General features: G+C 37.4%; 1 protein-coding gene across 1 annotated transcript in view; it reads left to right on the forward strand.

Annotated features, from left to right (window-relative positions):
* The window catches only part of LOC102849896 (cytidine monophosphate-N-acetylneuraminic acid hydroxylase-like), a 116,465-nt gene that overhangs the window by 51,809 nt on the left and 49,122 nt on the right, over positions 1-15,534 (forward strand). Inside the window, exons 5-8 of the mRNA XM_006888682.1 lie at positions 2,798-2,945; positions 3,938-4,019; positions 5,161-5,298; positions 9,071-9,206. Coding sequence (XP_006888744.1) covers positions 2,798-2,945; positions 3,938-4,019; positions 5,161-5,298; positions 9,071-9,206 — 504 coding nt within the window. The remainder of the gene's footprint in view (positions 1-2,797; positions 2,946-3,937; positions 4,020-5,160; positions 5,299-9,070; positions 9,207-15,534) is intronic.

Here is a 15,534-nt window from a genome sequence, read left to right on the forward strand (position 1 = left end):
TCACAAAAAAAAATCAAATAATAATAATAATAAAGTTCTTGATGGGAGGAGGCACCAGATAACTCCCAGCAAGGACTCTTCCAGAATAAAGGTAGCAGTGAACAGGAAGAATGAGGAGTTCAGGGAAAGTGGATGTTACTGACGACCAGACATAAACACAAAATGGTTGGAAATAGACACCAGAGGCTCTGTCCCCTCAGTCCATGCAGGCATCTCTCTGGCCATGCCCCCTGCAGGGTAAAAATGTGTCTTAGCAATAGGTGTGGCCGTATCAAGCCCAGGCTCAGTTGGAGTCCCTAGAGGATTCCCCAAATCATCACTAAGCCATATCACAACACCACGGAACCACGGGTGGGGATCCAATCAATCAAAATCTGTGACTTAAGAGTAGCATAAACTGTGGAGCCTCTGAAATGAGGCTGTTTCCATTATGTTACCATTCAACATCTTGACACTGTGCAAACTGATAAGTTCAAGACAGAGAGTGAGGGGTGTCACATTCATCCCAAAAGGGAGCAGCAGGGAGAGGGGGCACAACACGCCTTGACTCTTCTCCTGGGTTTTGGCAACAGGATGTTAGGTCTTTGCACTGAGTGTAAGGCCAAGGACTCAACAAGGGATCAGAGAGAAAAAGAAAGCTAAAGAAGCTTTATTTAAGGGAGCTCTCAGGTGCAATTCCTTGGTCTGGAGAGATAGACCAGGTGAAAAACCATGCTTTCAAGGTGGAGTTTTGTTTTGTTTTGTTTTGGGGGTGTGCAGGTTTTTATAGTAAGGGGTTTTAGGGAAGGGAAGGAAGTATATTCTATTGTGGTTTAGCCAGGTCAGTGAGTCTATTTACTCCCTTTGTTGACTTGTTGATATTCTTTTAATCTTTCCTTCTCCTCCTTTGACCTTGGTCTAGGCCTGACACCCCATCTCCCCTGTGAGTCTATGTAACAAGCATATGTAGGGAATCCTTTGGTAGAAATAACTAATTCATTTAGGAATATGTTGTTTCCCAACTAACTGACTTCTAGATTTTCTATTCCAAAGTATATGGAATTTCTCAGGTATGAATATACTCTGAATTGTTTTTTATAAAAATATAATTTACAAAGAAATAATTACCTGTTTTAATGCACACCCATGTTTATTGCTGTTTTGTTCAAAATAGAGAAGATATGGAAACAACCAAGTGCCCATCAACAAACGAGTGGATAGAGAAGCTGTGGTATATTCACACAATGGAATACTATGCAGTACTGAAAAACAAGGAACTCATGAAACATTATACGAAATGGGTGAACCTGGAGGACAAATAATGCATAATGCTACTGTTACAAAACAGGACTGACATGGGGGTTGAGAGGAAACTAAAAAAGGGGGATAAATAATGTGCACTGCATTGAAACAGATGAGGGAAAGAACTATTTAAAAGGAATATATGATTAGGAATTACTTGCAAGACAAAAGTCTAGAATAAGAGCTGCATAGTAAAGTGGACTGAGTGAGGGATTGAATAACAATGAAAGATTTTTTTTTTAAAGAGAAAAGTGAACTGTGGGGGAGAGGTGGACAGGGAGGAAAATGTGCGACAATGAATGAATGGAAATCCAAGTTCTCTATAAACTTCCATTAAAATCTCAATTAAAATTAAAAAAATAATTACCTGTTTTGTGACAAATAACCTATAACACACCTCTTTATTGGTAATCTTATGATTAAGAATTGCTTGTCTACTGCTTGAGATCTTTGTGAGATACTTGTTCCTGCAACTAAATTTGGACAGTTTTAGGATTGTGAAAGCTTTGGATTCATGTTTTTGCAATAGAAGTAGTCAGAGAGGCAATATTTTTTAGCTTAAGAAACCCTGGTGGCATAATGAATTGCATGTTGGTTTGCTGACTGACAGATCATACAGTTGAAATTCACCAATTTCTTAATGGGAAAAGGATGAGAAAGTCTGCTTTCATGAATATTTATAGCCTTTGAAACCTGATGAATTGAAATTGATATCATGGCAGTAGAAAGTTCTGGAGGGAGTTGCATTACTAGCTCCAAGATGGTGTCTCTCTGGGGGTTGGAATCTACCACTGGCTCTATGGGAGAAAGATGAGTAATCTTTTGTGAGATTTACAGCCTCTGAAAACCCACTGGAGGGTCAGCTCTGAGTCAGTTCTGACTTTACAGCATGCAACAAAAACAATCACAAACCACAGTTGTATGTACTTTTTAAATACATGCTTGATAAATGAAAATTGAATTAATGTATAATATTCAAAACTACTCAGAAGCTTGTACACTCAACCAGAGTGCTATTAAAGCATTCAATATATTTTTCTTCTAGTAACCTCTGATCATTCTTTGACAACCAATTTTTGAAGTGTGGAAAACTCCTACCCACAAGTTCTCTTATAGTGCTATGTCCCAGTCCCATTTCTTACTGGGAAGTGCTGCTTGAGGAATAAGAAGAAATGAAGGTCATGGTGATCTTCCCTTATCTTTAATATCTTCAGCATGACATTTTCATTTTGTGCTTTCTGTTAAAAAGACCTCTACTCAAAGCAGCATCAATGTAGAATAAAGAACTTGGACACTTGGTGGATATATACACTATGGCATGTGATATTTATTGATGATAAAAATTTGTCTCCTGGAAAACTCCTTTCACCATTATAACCAATCTTGAGCAAAGAATCTTTTGGATTTTTGCAAGAGTCTTTTTTTTTCAGTTCCTTGCTTCTGGTATAAGGAGCAAAAACCTTTTGTACAAGATGACTTTTTTAGCCTTTTAATATTTCCACTTGTCTGCTCCTAGTTATCCCACCCTGAAGAAGCTGGCAAAGAGAAGACCAGATATTCCCATTTATGTTGGAAACACTGAAAGACCTGTATTTTGGAATCTGAATCAGAGTGGTGTCCAGTTGACCAATATCAAAGTTGTGCCATTTGGAATATGGCAGCAGGTCAGTTATCTGCTTTCTTTTCATATTTTTCAGTTTTGCTGTTCAGGGTGAATTTTAGGTGAGGTCATCACTCTAAAGGAACACAGGCCAATTTTGTCTTTACTTGATAAAGTGTAAATGCAAACTTTATTTGAGATCCAAATGTTGGGCAAGATTTGTTAAAGCTGTTTTTCTTTTCAGTCTGCAATGAAATAACTGTAGATCCAGGAACAAAACATTCTGAATAAAGGGTATTTTTTCAAATTTAACAATTTAACAGTTTTTGCAGAAGACTTACCAGGTTGTGGAGCTGTTTTTTTTTTTTAAATTTTCGTTTTGGTGACAGTTTATGAACTATTGAATTTTCCATTCAACAGTTGATACACATTTTGTTTTGTGACAATATTTGCAATCCCCACAATGTAATAACACTCTTCACTTTTTTTCCTGCTTTCCACTCTCATTTGCCTTCTCTTCTGCCCCTTCTTGCCATGTGAACTTTGTTTTGTAGCAAATGCTGCACTTTAGATCTAGTTTGGTTGATTGTTCTGAGGTGTATGCTTTTCCCTGGTTTACTTTGTAGGCTTTCTACTGTTTAGTTGAAAGTTGGTCCCCATGAATACTTATCATATCTTGAATTAAAAGCCAAACTATGGGTGAAGATAAAGGCAACATACAATATGGTTTTGATTGTTGTTGTTATATAGTATCAGGTTGGAACTGACTTATAGCTGACCCTCCAGTGGATTTTCAAAGGCTATAAATTGCATGAGATAAGAGTGCCCATCTTTCTCTTATGGAGACACTGATGGATTTGAACTAAAGGCCTTTGGATTGTCAGTGTAACTCCTTATCACTGGACATTATAATTACTTAATTGTAAGTAATGTAAAACAAAATATCTAGGAATGATTGAATAAAAATGCAATATGACTTGTAAACTTTAACTCCAGTAAAACTTTTTAAAATGCAAACTTTCATACACAGTTGCTGGTTTTATTGTTAAATTTCAGGTAGACAAAAATCTCCGATTCATGATCTTGATGGATGGTGTTCATCCAGAGATGGATACTTGCATTATTGTGGAGTACAAAGGTATTTTCTTATCCTCCTCAGCAATAAACAACTCTCCTTGTGGAAAAGATAACAAAGCACACAGTTTTATGCTGTTGTTGTTTGTTATTGATGTGTACTGTAATGTCGGAAAGACCCATAGCTGAACCTCTGGCAGGTTTTCAGAGGCAGTTAATTGAACAGGAGGAGATTGCCTATGGCAATCTTTTTCTTTTTATTTGCATAGAACAAAGTACATTATATTCAAATCAAGACATATTGGGCTATCATTTCTATAATATACGCAGAAAACAAATTACAATATTATGTAGTTACATATACAAAACTTTTCTCAGAAGACAAGAGCTCATATTGTGCCTAACATAATTTATTTCAGCCTACAACTATATCAAATAATACATATCCAATACATGATAATGGTATTGTATACATGTCTGCCCTTCATGTGAGAAGATGCCTTTCTGGCCCAACCATTAGTTGAATATAATCCTTGCAAACAGTGGAAGAATTTTTATTGATCTGCTAACTCTGTCTCCTAGATCTTTCAGGCTCAATGTTTGGAAACAGTTCACTGAGGTTAGGAATTCAGTCTGTCTGTAGTCTTGGAGCAGAAGGAACCAAACTGTCCCCATGAGACACTTAGAACCCACTTAGTCAAAAGGATGAACCAATTAACTAGAAAATTCTAGGTATATTGTCTAAGACTTTACTTTTTGATACTTAAGTATTTTTCTTTTGGATTTGAACTATTCTCCCATAATTAAAGAAATCAGATTATATAGTTTTTGGTCTGTGTCAACCACTCAATTCATGGTCATTGCGTTTCAACTTATCAAGTTGGCTGACCTTCCAGGTGTTTTTTAAAAAAGCTTTAAATAGCACAACGTTGCCCATATTTCTCCCTCTAAGTATCTGGAAAATTAGAACAACCTGCTTTTGAATTGGCAGCACAACTCCTAGGCCAGCAGTTGTTGTTGTTGTGTGCTGACCATCAAGTTGGAACCCACCTGTAGCCAACCCTCCAGCGGATTTTCTAGGCAGTTAATCTCATGGGAGGTGATTGTCTGTCTATTCTTCCTTATAATCTGTATCAGTGTAGGAATTCAAATCACAGTATTTGGAACTTCACCATAAATGTTAATACCATTTTGTCTCTCCATAGGTCATAAAATACTCAATACAGTGGACTGCACCAGACCCAATGGAGGGAGGTTGCCTATGAAAGTTGACCTCATGATGAGTGATTTTGCTGGAGGAGCTTCTGGCTTTCCAATGACTTTCAGTGGTGGAAAGTTTTCTGGTACTATTTTATATTAAAGTAACTTAAAAAAAAAATAAAGGAGCCCTGGTGGTTCAATGATTAAATGACCAACTGCAAACCAAAAGATTTGTGGTTTGAACCCATTACTATTCTAGGGAGTCTGCTTTCATAAGGATTACCTGCTGACATCACATCTATTCTGATTCATCATAGTAACTCTGTGTTGGGTTTCTGAGACTGTAAATCTTTATAGAAAGAGACTGCCCAGTTTTCTCTCACATAACAGATGGTGGAAGAAAATGGATTTAATAGCTTTAGCTTACTGACTTAATAGCTCTCTGCTATCAGAGCTTCTTTACATAAAAGTTACACCCTCAGAAATTCTGCTTTATTTTATAGAGTCATTATGAGTTGGGGTTGACTCCATGGCAATCAATAATACTAAGTAAAGAGTTTCTGGGTGGTACAAATGGGTAAGACCCTCAACTATGAAGAGATAGGTTGGAGGTTAAAGTTCCCACAGTGGTGCCTCATAAAAAAGTTCTGGTGATCTTTTTCTAAAAACTCAGCCACTGAAAATCCAATGGAATAAAGTTTACTCTGACCAAATGGGATTACCATGAGTTAGAATTGACTCTACAACAACTTATTATGTATTGTTATTATGTGCTGATGAATTGAACTGACTCATAGATGACTCTCCAGCAGGTTTTTAGAGACGAAAATGACATGAAAGAAGATTGCCTATCCGCTGTCAGATTCAAATTGCCTGTTTTGTGTTGGCAGTGCAACTCCTGAGCACTAAGCTGCTAGAAGCCTCCTCCAGTACTTTGTGTGCTGCACTTTGCTAAATATTGTATGAAAGAATACAAAGACAAAAGCCATAGACCCTTCTTTAAGAAGCTTTCAATATTTTTGTGAAAACTGTTTTGTGTTATTTTGAAACCCCTTTGTATATAAGAGATGTCTCAAAAATGCTGAGGAGCAATGATATCATTTTTAAGACTAAGGTGTGCTTGATTTGGGTTTTGGTCTTCTCAGTCACCTGCTATGCACCAGAGAGTTAGGTTTTAGGTTATAATCTGGGATTCTCAAGTCAATTTTCAAGACCTCAGGTTGGCATGGATGATTTGCATTCAATTTAATGACTAATAGGTTGGCAGTTTGAACTCACTCAGTGGCACCATGAAAGACACAGATCAGTTTGTTGTTTTTAGGTGCCGTCAAGTCAAATATGACTCATAGCAACTATTAGCAGTAGATATGAATCCTGTCCTATTTTGTCCCATCCTCATAATCTCTGGTACATTTAAGTCCATCGCTACAGTTACTGTGTCAATCCACTTTAATGGATTCCTCTCTTTTGCTGGCCCTCCATCTTTCCAAGCATAATATCCTTTCCCATAGAACAAGCTCTCTTAGCAACATGTCCAAAATTAGTAAGAAAGATGGAGTTTTGCCATCCTTACCAACAAGGAACACTCTGGCTGCACTTTGCCCAAGATATATCTATTTGTTCTTTTGGCAGTCTGTAGGATATTTAGTAATCTTCTCCAACACCTCAATTCAAAGATATCATCAGTTCTTCTTCTGTCATCCTGATTTATTGTTTAGCTCTCAGAAGCATAGCAAGTGATTGGAAGTAAGTGTAGGGAACAGTATTTCCATTACCCTAATAATTGCAAGGGAGTTTTGGTGGCATAGTCAGTAGGGAGTTGCACTGCTACCTTAAAGGTGGCACATTTCTAGGGGTTCAAATCCACCTTTGTACCCAAGGGAGAAAGATAGGCAATCTCCTTCTATATGATTTACAGCCTCCTGAAAATCCACTGGATGGTTAGCTATGAGTTGCTTCAGAATCAATGAGTTTGAGTCTGAGTTGTACAATCAGCAATTTTTGTGCTTATATGTGTACGGACATAATTGCATGCATGTTTTTGTTTTTGTTGTGTCGGAACTGACTCATAGCTGACCCTCTGGCAGGTTTTTGGAGGCAGTTAATCACGCAAGAAGAGACTGCCCACTCCCATGGAGCACTTGGTGAATTTGAACTGTGTTCTGTTTGGTTTGGAGTGCAGCTTCTCACATCTAGGCCACCAGTGCTCCTACAATCACATGCATTTAAAAAAGATCAGAAATATACCAAAACATTAACAGTTGTTATATCTAAGCTATGGAGTTTGGACAACTTCTTTTTTACCTATGCTATATAAGATTTTCTCAGCAATAGCAATAATAGCTCTTCAACACTCTGCCCTTATCTGAGTTCTGCCTACTTCCTCAATTTCCTTTACTACCTGTCTCACCTTTTCTTGTTATAGATCAATCCACCTGACCTGCTTTATTTTCCCCTCAGACCCACACTCAAAATAATTTCTGCCCACCTGTGTTTTTTGCTTTTCTTGCCATCTGGCATGTTCTCTCTTTATCTATCGTTTAAACTCAAATGCCATCTATCACTGACCATCCTATTCAATGGTGTTTTGCTACCCCTATCCCACCTCACCCAGCCCCTTTCAGTCCCCTGGCCCTGTTTTATTCACAGCACTCTTTGAAAATGGCATTAATGATCTTCTTTGGAATGCTCCATGAAAACAAGGACCTGCTTTGTCATGTTCATCACTATCCTCTCCAGGCCTACACACATGGCAGAGTAGGTCTTCAGTAAATATCAGTTACATGAAAGAGTGAACAAATTATCAGAAAAATACTTGTGAGGTAGGCATCAAAGAAATATAAGTAAGAATGTAAGTAATTTGACCATGGATGTACAATCAGTAAGGTGTCCTGGTGGCATGGTATGCAATATGTCGGTCTTGTAACTGAGAGGTTGGATTTTCAGATCTACCAGTTGCTTCTCCTGTTAAGATCTACAGCCTCAGAAACAATTATGAGTTGAATTTTTTTTAAATTTATTTATTGTTGTGTACCATCAAATCAGAATCTAACTGGAGATTGCCCCTCCTTCTTTAGCAGAACATCTGGTGAATTCAAACCTTCAGGATTACAGCACAGCTTCTTGCCGCTGGGTGACCAGAGCTCCCTTTATGAGTTGAAATTGACTCAGCAGCAGTGGGGGTTTTGGTACAACCAGTGGAAATGAATTTTGATCCCAAGTCTGATCCTATCCTATTAAACACTAGATATTTTCAGTCATATATTTTGTGTATACAATTCATTAAGTTGATAAAGTAATTTCTTTGTTAGTAAATTGTAAATAATTTTGACAACTATAGTGTTCTTATAACATACACAGTTACAATCATGTGTGCTGCCCTATTTATCCAGTTAGGTTCCTGAACTGCCATAATCCCATAATGAAGGAAGGGTCACAAAACCTTTGGCTGGTCTAATAACATTTTCCTAGAACCAATTTGGGCACTGTTAGTTATTTTTCAACTAAACTATTAGTTCTTTTTTCAATTACTTCCATCAGCAAAATGCTATCTCCCCTATTTTACCATAGAGTCATTTGTATCTCTGAGTGATCAGCATTGAGTCATAGACCTAGTGGGTAAGGAATTGCACTGCCAATCCAAAAGTGGGCAGTTTGAATCCACCAGCTACCCTACAGAATGATCATGGGCAGTCTTCTCTTATGTGATTTGTTGCCTCTGAAAACCTACTGTAGGGTCAGTTATGAGTCAGTATTTACTCAATGATTTACTGATGATGCAGGGAGCATTGCTGTAGGTTTGCTGTATCCATCTAGCAATTTTACGTCCTGCAAGAGTTCCAATCTAATAGAGTGTTTTTTTTCCCCTATTATTTTTGAACAGAAGAGACTCTAACCCAAATCCTGTCATTTCAGAGGAATGGAAAGCCCAGTTCATTAAAACAGAAAGGAAGAAGCTCCTCAACTACAAGGCTCGTCTGGTGAAGGACTTGCAACCCCGCATTTACTGTCCTTTTGCTGGATACTTTGTGGAATCTCACCCATCAGACAAGTATGACTGGGACATTTTTCAATATTCTGACCTATAAATTAATGCATGCTAGAGTACGTGAAATAAGAAAGAGAGTGACCAGGAGGAGTTTGGAGCTGATTTAAACAAACTGCCTAGTCCCAGAGATCAATGAATAAAACCAAGCCTGGCAGCCACAGTTAAGGAGTTCTGGTGGCCTAATGGCAAAAAACTGCACTGCAATTCCAAAGGTGCGCAGTTCGAATCTACCAACTGCTCTGTGGGAGAAGGATGGGCAATGTCCTCCCTGCGATTAACTGCCTCTGAAAACCTGCTTGTGGGTCAGCTATGGGTTGGTTCTGACTTGACTGTACATAACAATAGCAGCTACAGTTAGTTCAGATTTTCTGTGAAAAGATCCCCAGGAAAGAGAGAGACAACTGATCAGCGTTAAGTATGGATTAGTAATCAAACTAGGGACTTTGAGCTAGAGCTACCTTGGATTTGAAAATTGATTCCTGGTCTATTGTAATTGACTCAATAGCAATGAGTTTTCTTTGTGTATGTGACATATTTTGGACCAGTCCTTGGAGAAGGAAATTATGCTTAGGAGGGTGGAGGGATAGTGCAGGAGGGTAAACCCTCTATGAGGTGGATTGATTCAGTGACTGGGGTAATCGGAGTGGTTGTGTTGAAGACAGTGTGATTGGCACAGGACAGAGCAGGGTTTAGGGCTATTGTACATAGGGTCACTATGAGTCGCAGGCGACTTGATGGCACATTACAACAAAAACAACAACATGTGCTAGCTCAAAGGAGCCTTTGGGCTGTAGTGATTAAGCACTCAATTGCTGGTCAGAGGTTGATAGGTTGAACTCATCAGCTGTCCCACAAGTGAGAGATATAGCAGTCTACTTCTATCAGGATTGCTTTGGAAACTCTGGGTCAGTTCTGTTCTTTTCTACAAAACCATTGTGTGTCAGAATCAACTGACCAGTGACAGGTATTGTTGATTTTTGTTGGCTTGTTTTATGTGCTAACTCAGGTCCCTGGGTGGTGAAAAAGTTTGCCCATCACTATTTACTTAAAGGTTTGTGTATCAAATCCACTCAGCCATGCTGTAGAAGAAAGATCAGTTACCTCCTTGACAGTTATTGAAAACCCTGTGAGACACACAGTTCAAATCTGAAATGAATACTTGGAGTTACCAGGAATCAGAATCATCTTGTTAGCAACTGTTTTCAGTTTTTTCCACTGGTTCTGTCTCATGCTAAAGCTTCTTTCTCTATATGACATGGCACTCTAAATAGAATAGAACCATTATTGCATGGACGTTATTGTTCCATATTTTTGGTATTTGAAGTTATTTCTTTGTAACACTATAACTTCTTAATTTTTTTCCAAGTGTATTCTCAGAAGTCCATGGGTTGTTTTTAAAAAAATTATTTAAATGCTGTGTTTAGTTTAATTGCCAAATTAATGCTAATTTTATTATTGGGTGTTGCCACAAGATTTTACACATGTGAGTATCTACAGTATGATTCTTTTTATGATCCCTTTGATGATACCTAAAATTAATTTATGAAGTTAAGTGTAACTTTTAGTACATGAGACTTGATTTTAGGGGAGATGCAGATTTGAGAATATTGATTTATTCAATTTTGATAACTAGCTTTCTATGCTAATTATGACAATTATTCTTCTCCAGGGCTTTACTACTGATCAGATGCTTGAAGTGGAGATGTTTTTCTTTCAAAGCATAGACCCTGTGATAAAAAAGACAAAAACATTTTTGTGAATTACTAAGTATAAATGAAAACATTCACAAGATTATGAGTGTCCTTTGAAGTTTGAATGAGGCATATTACAGCCACATTGTTCACTATGGTAACATAACAGTCAGTAGGACGTTGCACTGTTAACCCAAAGGGAGAACTTCTCTGGAAGTCTGAATCCTCCAGTGGCCCTCAAGAGGAAAGATGGGATATCTTCTCCCACACAATTTACTGCCTCTGAAAACCCAATAGATAGTTGACTATGAGTCAATGACTAATTAATAGCAGTGAGTTGAGTTGACTTGAGACAAGTTCTAAGTTCTTGAACACTTAGAACGTGACTAGTATTAATGAACTGAATTTTAAATTTTCAGTCTTTTAATGTTAAAACTGAGGAGTATCAAATATTTTCAGTTAAATAAAACTACTATTTCTCTAGAAAAACATATTACTTGAATCATTGGAATATATGTGATAGGATAGTATTGTTGCCTTGTACATTTTGAATGTATGCACTGTATCTACTGTTACACACAAAACAATCACTGATCTGTTCAATGTAAGTGGGTTGTTTGAGTAATCATTTTTCTTTGCACTATTGTGCATGGAAATAACAAAGTATTTAATGGAATTCTTTATGCAGGCAACGCACATTATTGTGATGACTATTGTAACCGTAATCTCTCAGTAAATGGAAATATTAGTATGTTATAAGAGAACAAATAGGGTCTGTCTTGGAGAGGGCGAAATCAAGTTTCTTCTTGGAGGCTAGGATTTTGAAGCTCCATCTCACATACTTTGGGCACGAGGCCAGGAGGGACTGGTTCTTGGAGAAGGACATCATGCTCAGAAGGATGGAGGGACAGTACAGTAGAGGAAGACCTAGATGAGATGGATTGAAACAGTAACTGGGACAATGGGAATAGGTGTGTCAGAGTCAGTGAGACTGGCTCAGGACAGGGCAGGCTGTTGTACACAGGGTCTCTATGAGTCAAAGGCAACTTGATGGTTCATAACAATAACAAAAACAACAACATAACATAAATTATTTTGTCCAATTTAAGTAAAATATGGACACATTTTAATATTAAAAATTAAAGCATCTTTTGATACAGAATTGAGCACTGATGCAAAAACTAGTCCCACAACAGGACCAGCAAAGACAAAGAAAGACAAAAAGAAAATTTTGATTGAAAATTTCATAATTTGCTTCGAGAAAAAAAAAACCCACACCAAACTCCATCTAGTTATGTACAAATTGTTTTAAAGTAATAAGGTTGGCAATATTAGAAGATAGTTTTTAACTGATATTTTAATGAGAGTTTATAAAGAACTTAGACTTCCAATCACTCATTGTGGCACATTTTCCTCCCTGCTTCCACAACCCAGATAGTTTTTTTCTTGGGGAAAAAATTCTTTCATTATTATACAGACCCCCACACCCCATCCTAGACCACTTTACTATGCGGCTCTTATTCTGGACTCTTGTCATGTCAGTAATACCTAATCATATATTCCTATTATACTGTTCTCTCCCTCATCTGTTTCAACGCCATGTAGATTATTAATCCCCTCTTTTCTTAGTTTTTTCCCAAGTGCCCATGTCAGTCTTATTTTATAATAGTGGCATTATGCAGTATTTGTCTTTTTTGTGACTGAGATATTTCACTCAGCATAATGTCCTCCAGGGTCACCCATTTTGTATAATAATTAATGAGTTCCTTGTTTTTCAATGCAGCATAGTATTCTATTGTGTGAATATACTATAATTTCTCTATCCATTCATTTGTTGACGGGCATTTGGGTTGTTTATAGCTATCTGCTATTGTCAACAAAGCCACAATAAACATGGGTGTGCATATATCGGCTCGGATGGCAGTTCTGGTTTCTTCAGGGTAAATTCCCAGTAGTGGAATTTCTGGGTCAAATGGTATTTCTATTTCCAACTTTTTGAGAAAGCACCATATAGCTTTCCATAGTGGTTGCACCATTTTACACTCCCACCAACAGTGAATAAGGGTTCCAGTTTCTTTGCAACCTCGCCCAGCATTTGTTGTTTACTGTTCTTACTGGAGTGAGAGGAGATCTCATAGCTGTTTTGAGAAGATATTTTTAATAAATAAGAATCTAAGAAGAAATCTTCTTAAATCTTCTTAAGAGTTCAAACAAGCAACAAATAACTTTGAAAGCAGAATTAAGTATCCCAAATCATGTTTAAATGATCCTAATTTTGGCCAGTTATTAATGACTTAGCTATTTTCACAAAATAAGAAACGAATGAGTGGTACAAACAATTAAGCTTTTGACTACTAACTGAAAGGGTGGCAATTCAATAGAGGACACATCTTAGAATATAGACTTGACCATCTGCTTCCAAAAAGTCACAACTGTGAAAACCCTGTTAGGCAGCTCTACTGTGCATACCCTGGTCTCCATGAATTAGAACTTCAGGAATGAAGGGAGAAACCACAGATGGTAACTATCTGGTACATAGAATATTTTTCTTCTCAAATTCTTTAAGATATGTGTAACAATTGAATGCAAAAGCTATAAAATTGAGATTTTTTAAATGCGTGTAATCAGGAGAGGCCAGTCCCTGGAGAAGGACATCATGCTTGCAAACATAGAGGGCTGGTGATGAAGAGAAAGACTCAATAAAATAGATTGACACAGTGTCTGTAACAATGGGTGTAAGCACAGCAGGATAGGGTAGGGTTTGAGACACAGATTTGCTGTAAGAGTCACTTTGACAGGACCTAACAGCAACGAGAGTGTGATGCATATGAGAACTGTAGCATAGGATAAAGGCACAATTTAGTGGAAAAGTTTCTATACAAAATAAACAAAAAAAACTGGAATATGTTTTGTACTGAAAAAAAAAAAATTGCATGTGAGGGCCATCTAAAACAGTGTTTAAAGAAAGCTTATGCTATTTTTTAAAAAAATAATAGTTTATTTACAAAATTCGAATACATTGCTTTCACACCAGATTATTCCAGTTTCCCTCACGACCCCTGGATCCATTCAATTGTACAACCCCATGATAATCTCTTTCCTCCCCCTCCCACACCCCACCTTGGCACATCTTCATTGCTTTGCTTCTACCCTCCCTCGCCCCTGGATCCTCATACTCATTCTAAAATTATGGTTTTGTACAATATTTGTCCTTGTGTGACTCAGTTAGTTCACTCAACATAATGCTTTCCAGTCCCTCCAAAATTAGGTAATAATTTACAAAATTGTTGCTCCTGTGTGCTATGAAGTACTCCATTGTATGAATGTACCATAATTTCTCAATCCATTCAGTTGTGGTTGGACATCTGGGTTGTTTCTATGTTCTCGTGATGGTGAATAATGTTGCTTTGAATACTGATGTACAATCCCCTGTTTGAGCCTCAGTTCTCATTTTCTTGGCATGTATTTCAAGCAGTGGAATAATAGCTGGGTCATAAGGAATTTCTATGTTCAGCTTTTTTGAGGAAGCAACAAACTGCCTTCCCTCGTGTTTGTACCATTTTACAATCCCACCAAAAATGTATGAGTGTTACTTCCTCACCATATCCTTCCCAGCATTTATTATTTGCTGCTTGTTAAACTTTGCCACTGTTACTGGAGTAAGATGGTATCTCATTGTAGTTTTGATTTGCATCCTCTTATAGCCAGTAATTTGAAGCATTTCTTCATTTGTCTGTTAGCCATTTGAATATCTTCCACTGTGAAAGTCTTTCCATGTCTTTTGCCCATTTTGTAATTGGGTTATCAGCCTTTTGTTGTGGAGGCCCAAGAGTATTCTGTAAACTTTCATTATGAGACTCTTGTCTGAGATGGTATTACCAAATGTGATTTTTCAGTTGGTAGGTTTTCTTTTCACCCTCCTGGAAAAAGTTTTTGATGCAGACAGGGATTTAATCTTTAAAAGAAGGTTGTGCATTTCTGGCTGTATTTGGCAATCTCTTTATACCATAGCCTAAGGCTCCTAAGCTTGATCCCAGTTTGCCTCTTATGAATGTTATGATTTTGGGCTTTACTCCCAAATCTCTGATTCACATTGAGTTGTTTTTTTGTGTGTAGTGTAAGATGTGGATTCTGTTTCAGCTTTCTGCAGAGGGAAGTTGAATTTTGCTAGTACCATTTGTTGAAGAGATTATCAGTTAACCATTTGATAGGTTTGGCTTCCTTGTCTAATATCAGCTGACCATTGATAGATAGGCTCACTTTTGGGTTCTTGATTATGTTCCATTGGTCTATGTTCTTTTCACAGTACCAGTAAAGCTTTTATTATTAAATGCCTATTTTCAAAAAAAGTAAAATTCTCAAGTCAACTGTCTAAACTTTCATTTTAGGAGGTCATGTAAAGAAGAGAAAATTAAACTCAAAGCAACTGATTGAAAGCAAAATCAAATCCACTGCCATTAAGCAGATTTTTATTTTAGAAATAAATAAAGACCCTTCTTCTTAGCTTGAATCCTGCACATCATGGGTGGCTCTACTAGTAGATGAAATCCCAGTGGCATCTCAGCCACAAACAAGCCACCACAGTAAGACAAATGGAAAGACACGTAGTGGCATAAGCCATTGTTGTTGTTGTTGTTGTT

This window comes from Elephantulus edwardii, unplaced genomic scaffold (genome assembly GCF_000299155.1).
Source record: "Elephantulus edwardii isolate Elephantulus edwardi_28Jun2011 unplaced genomic scaffold, EleEdw1.0 scaffold00070, whole genome shotgun sequence".
Lineage (NCBI taxonomy): Eukaryota > Metazoa > Chordata > Mammalia > Macroscelidea > Macroscelididae > Elephantulus > Elephantulus edwardii.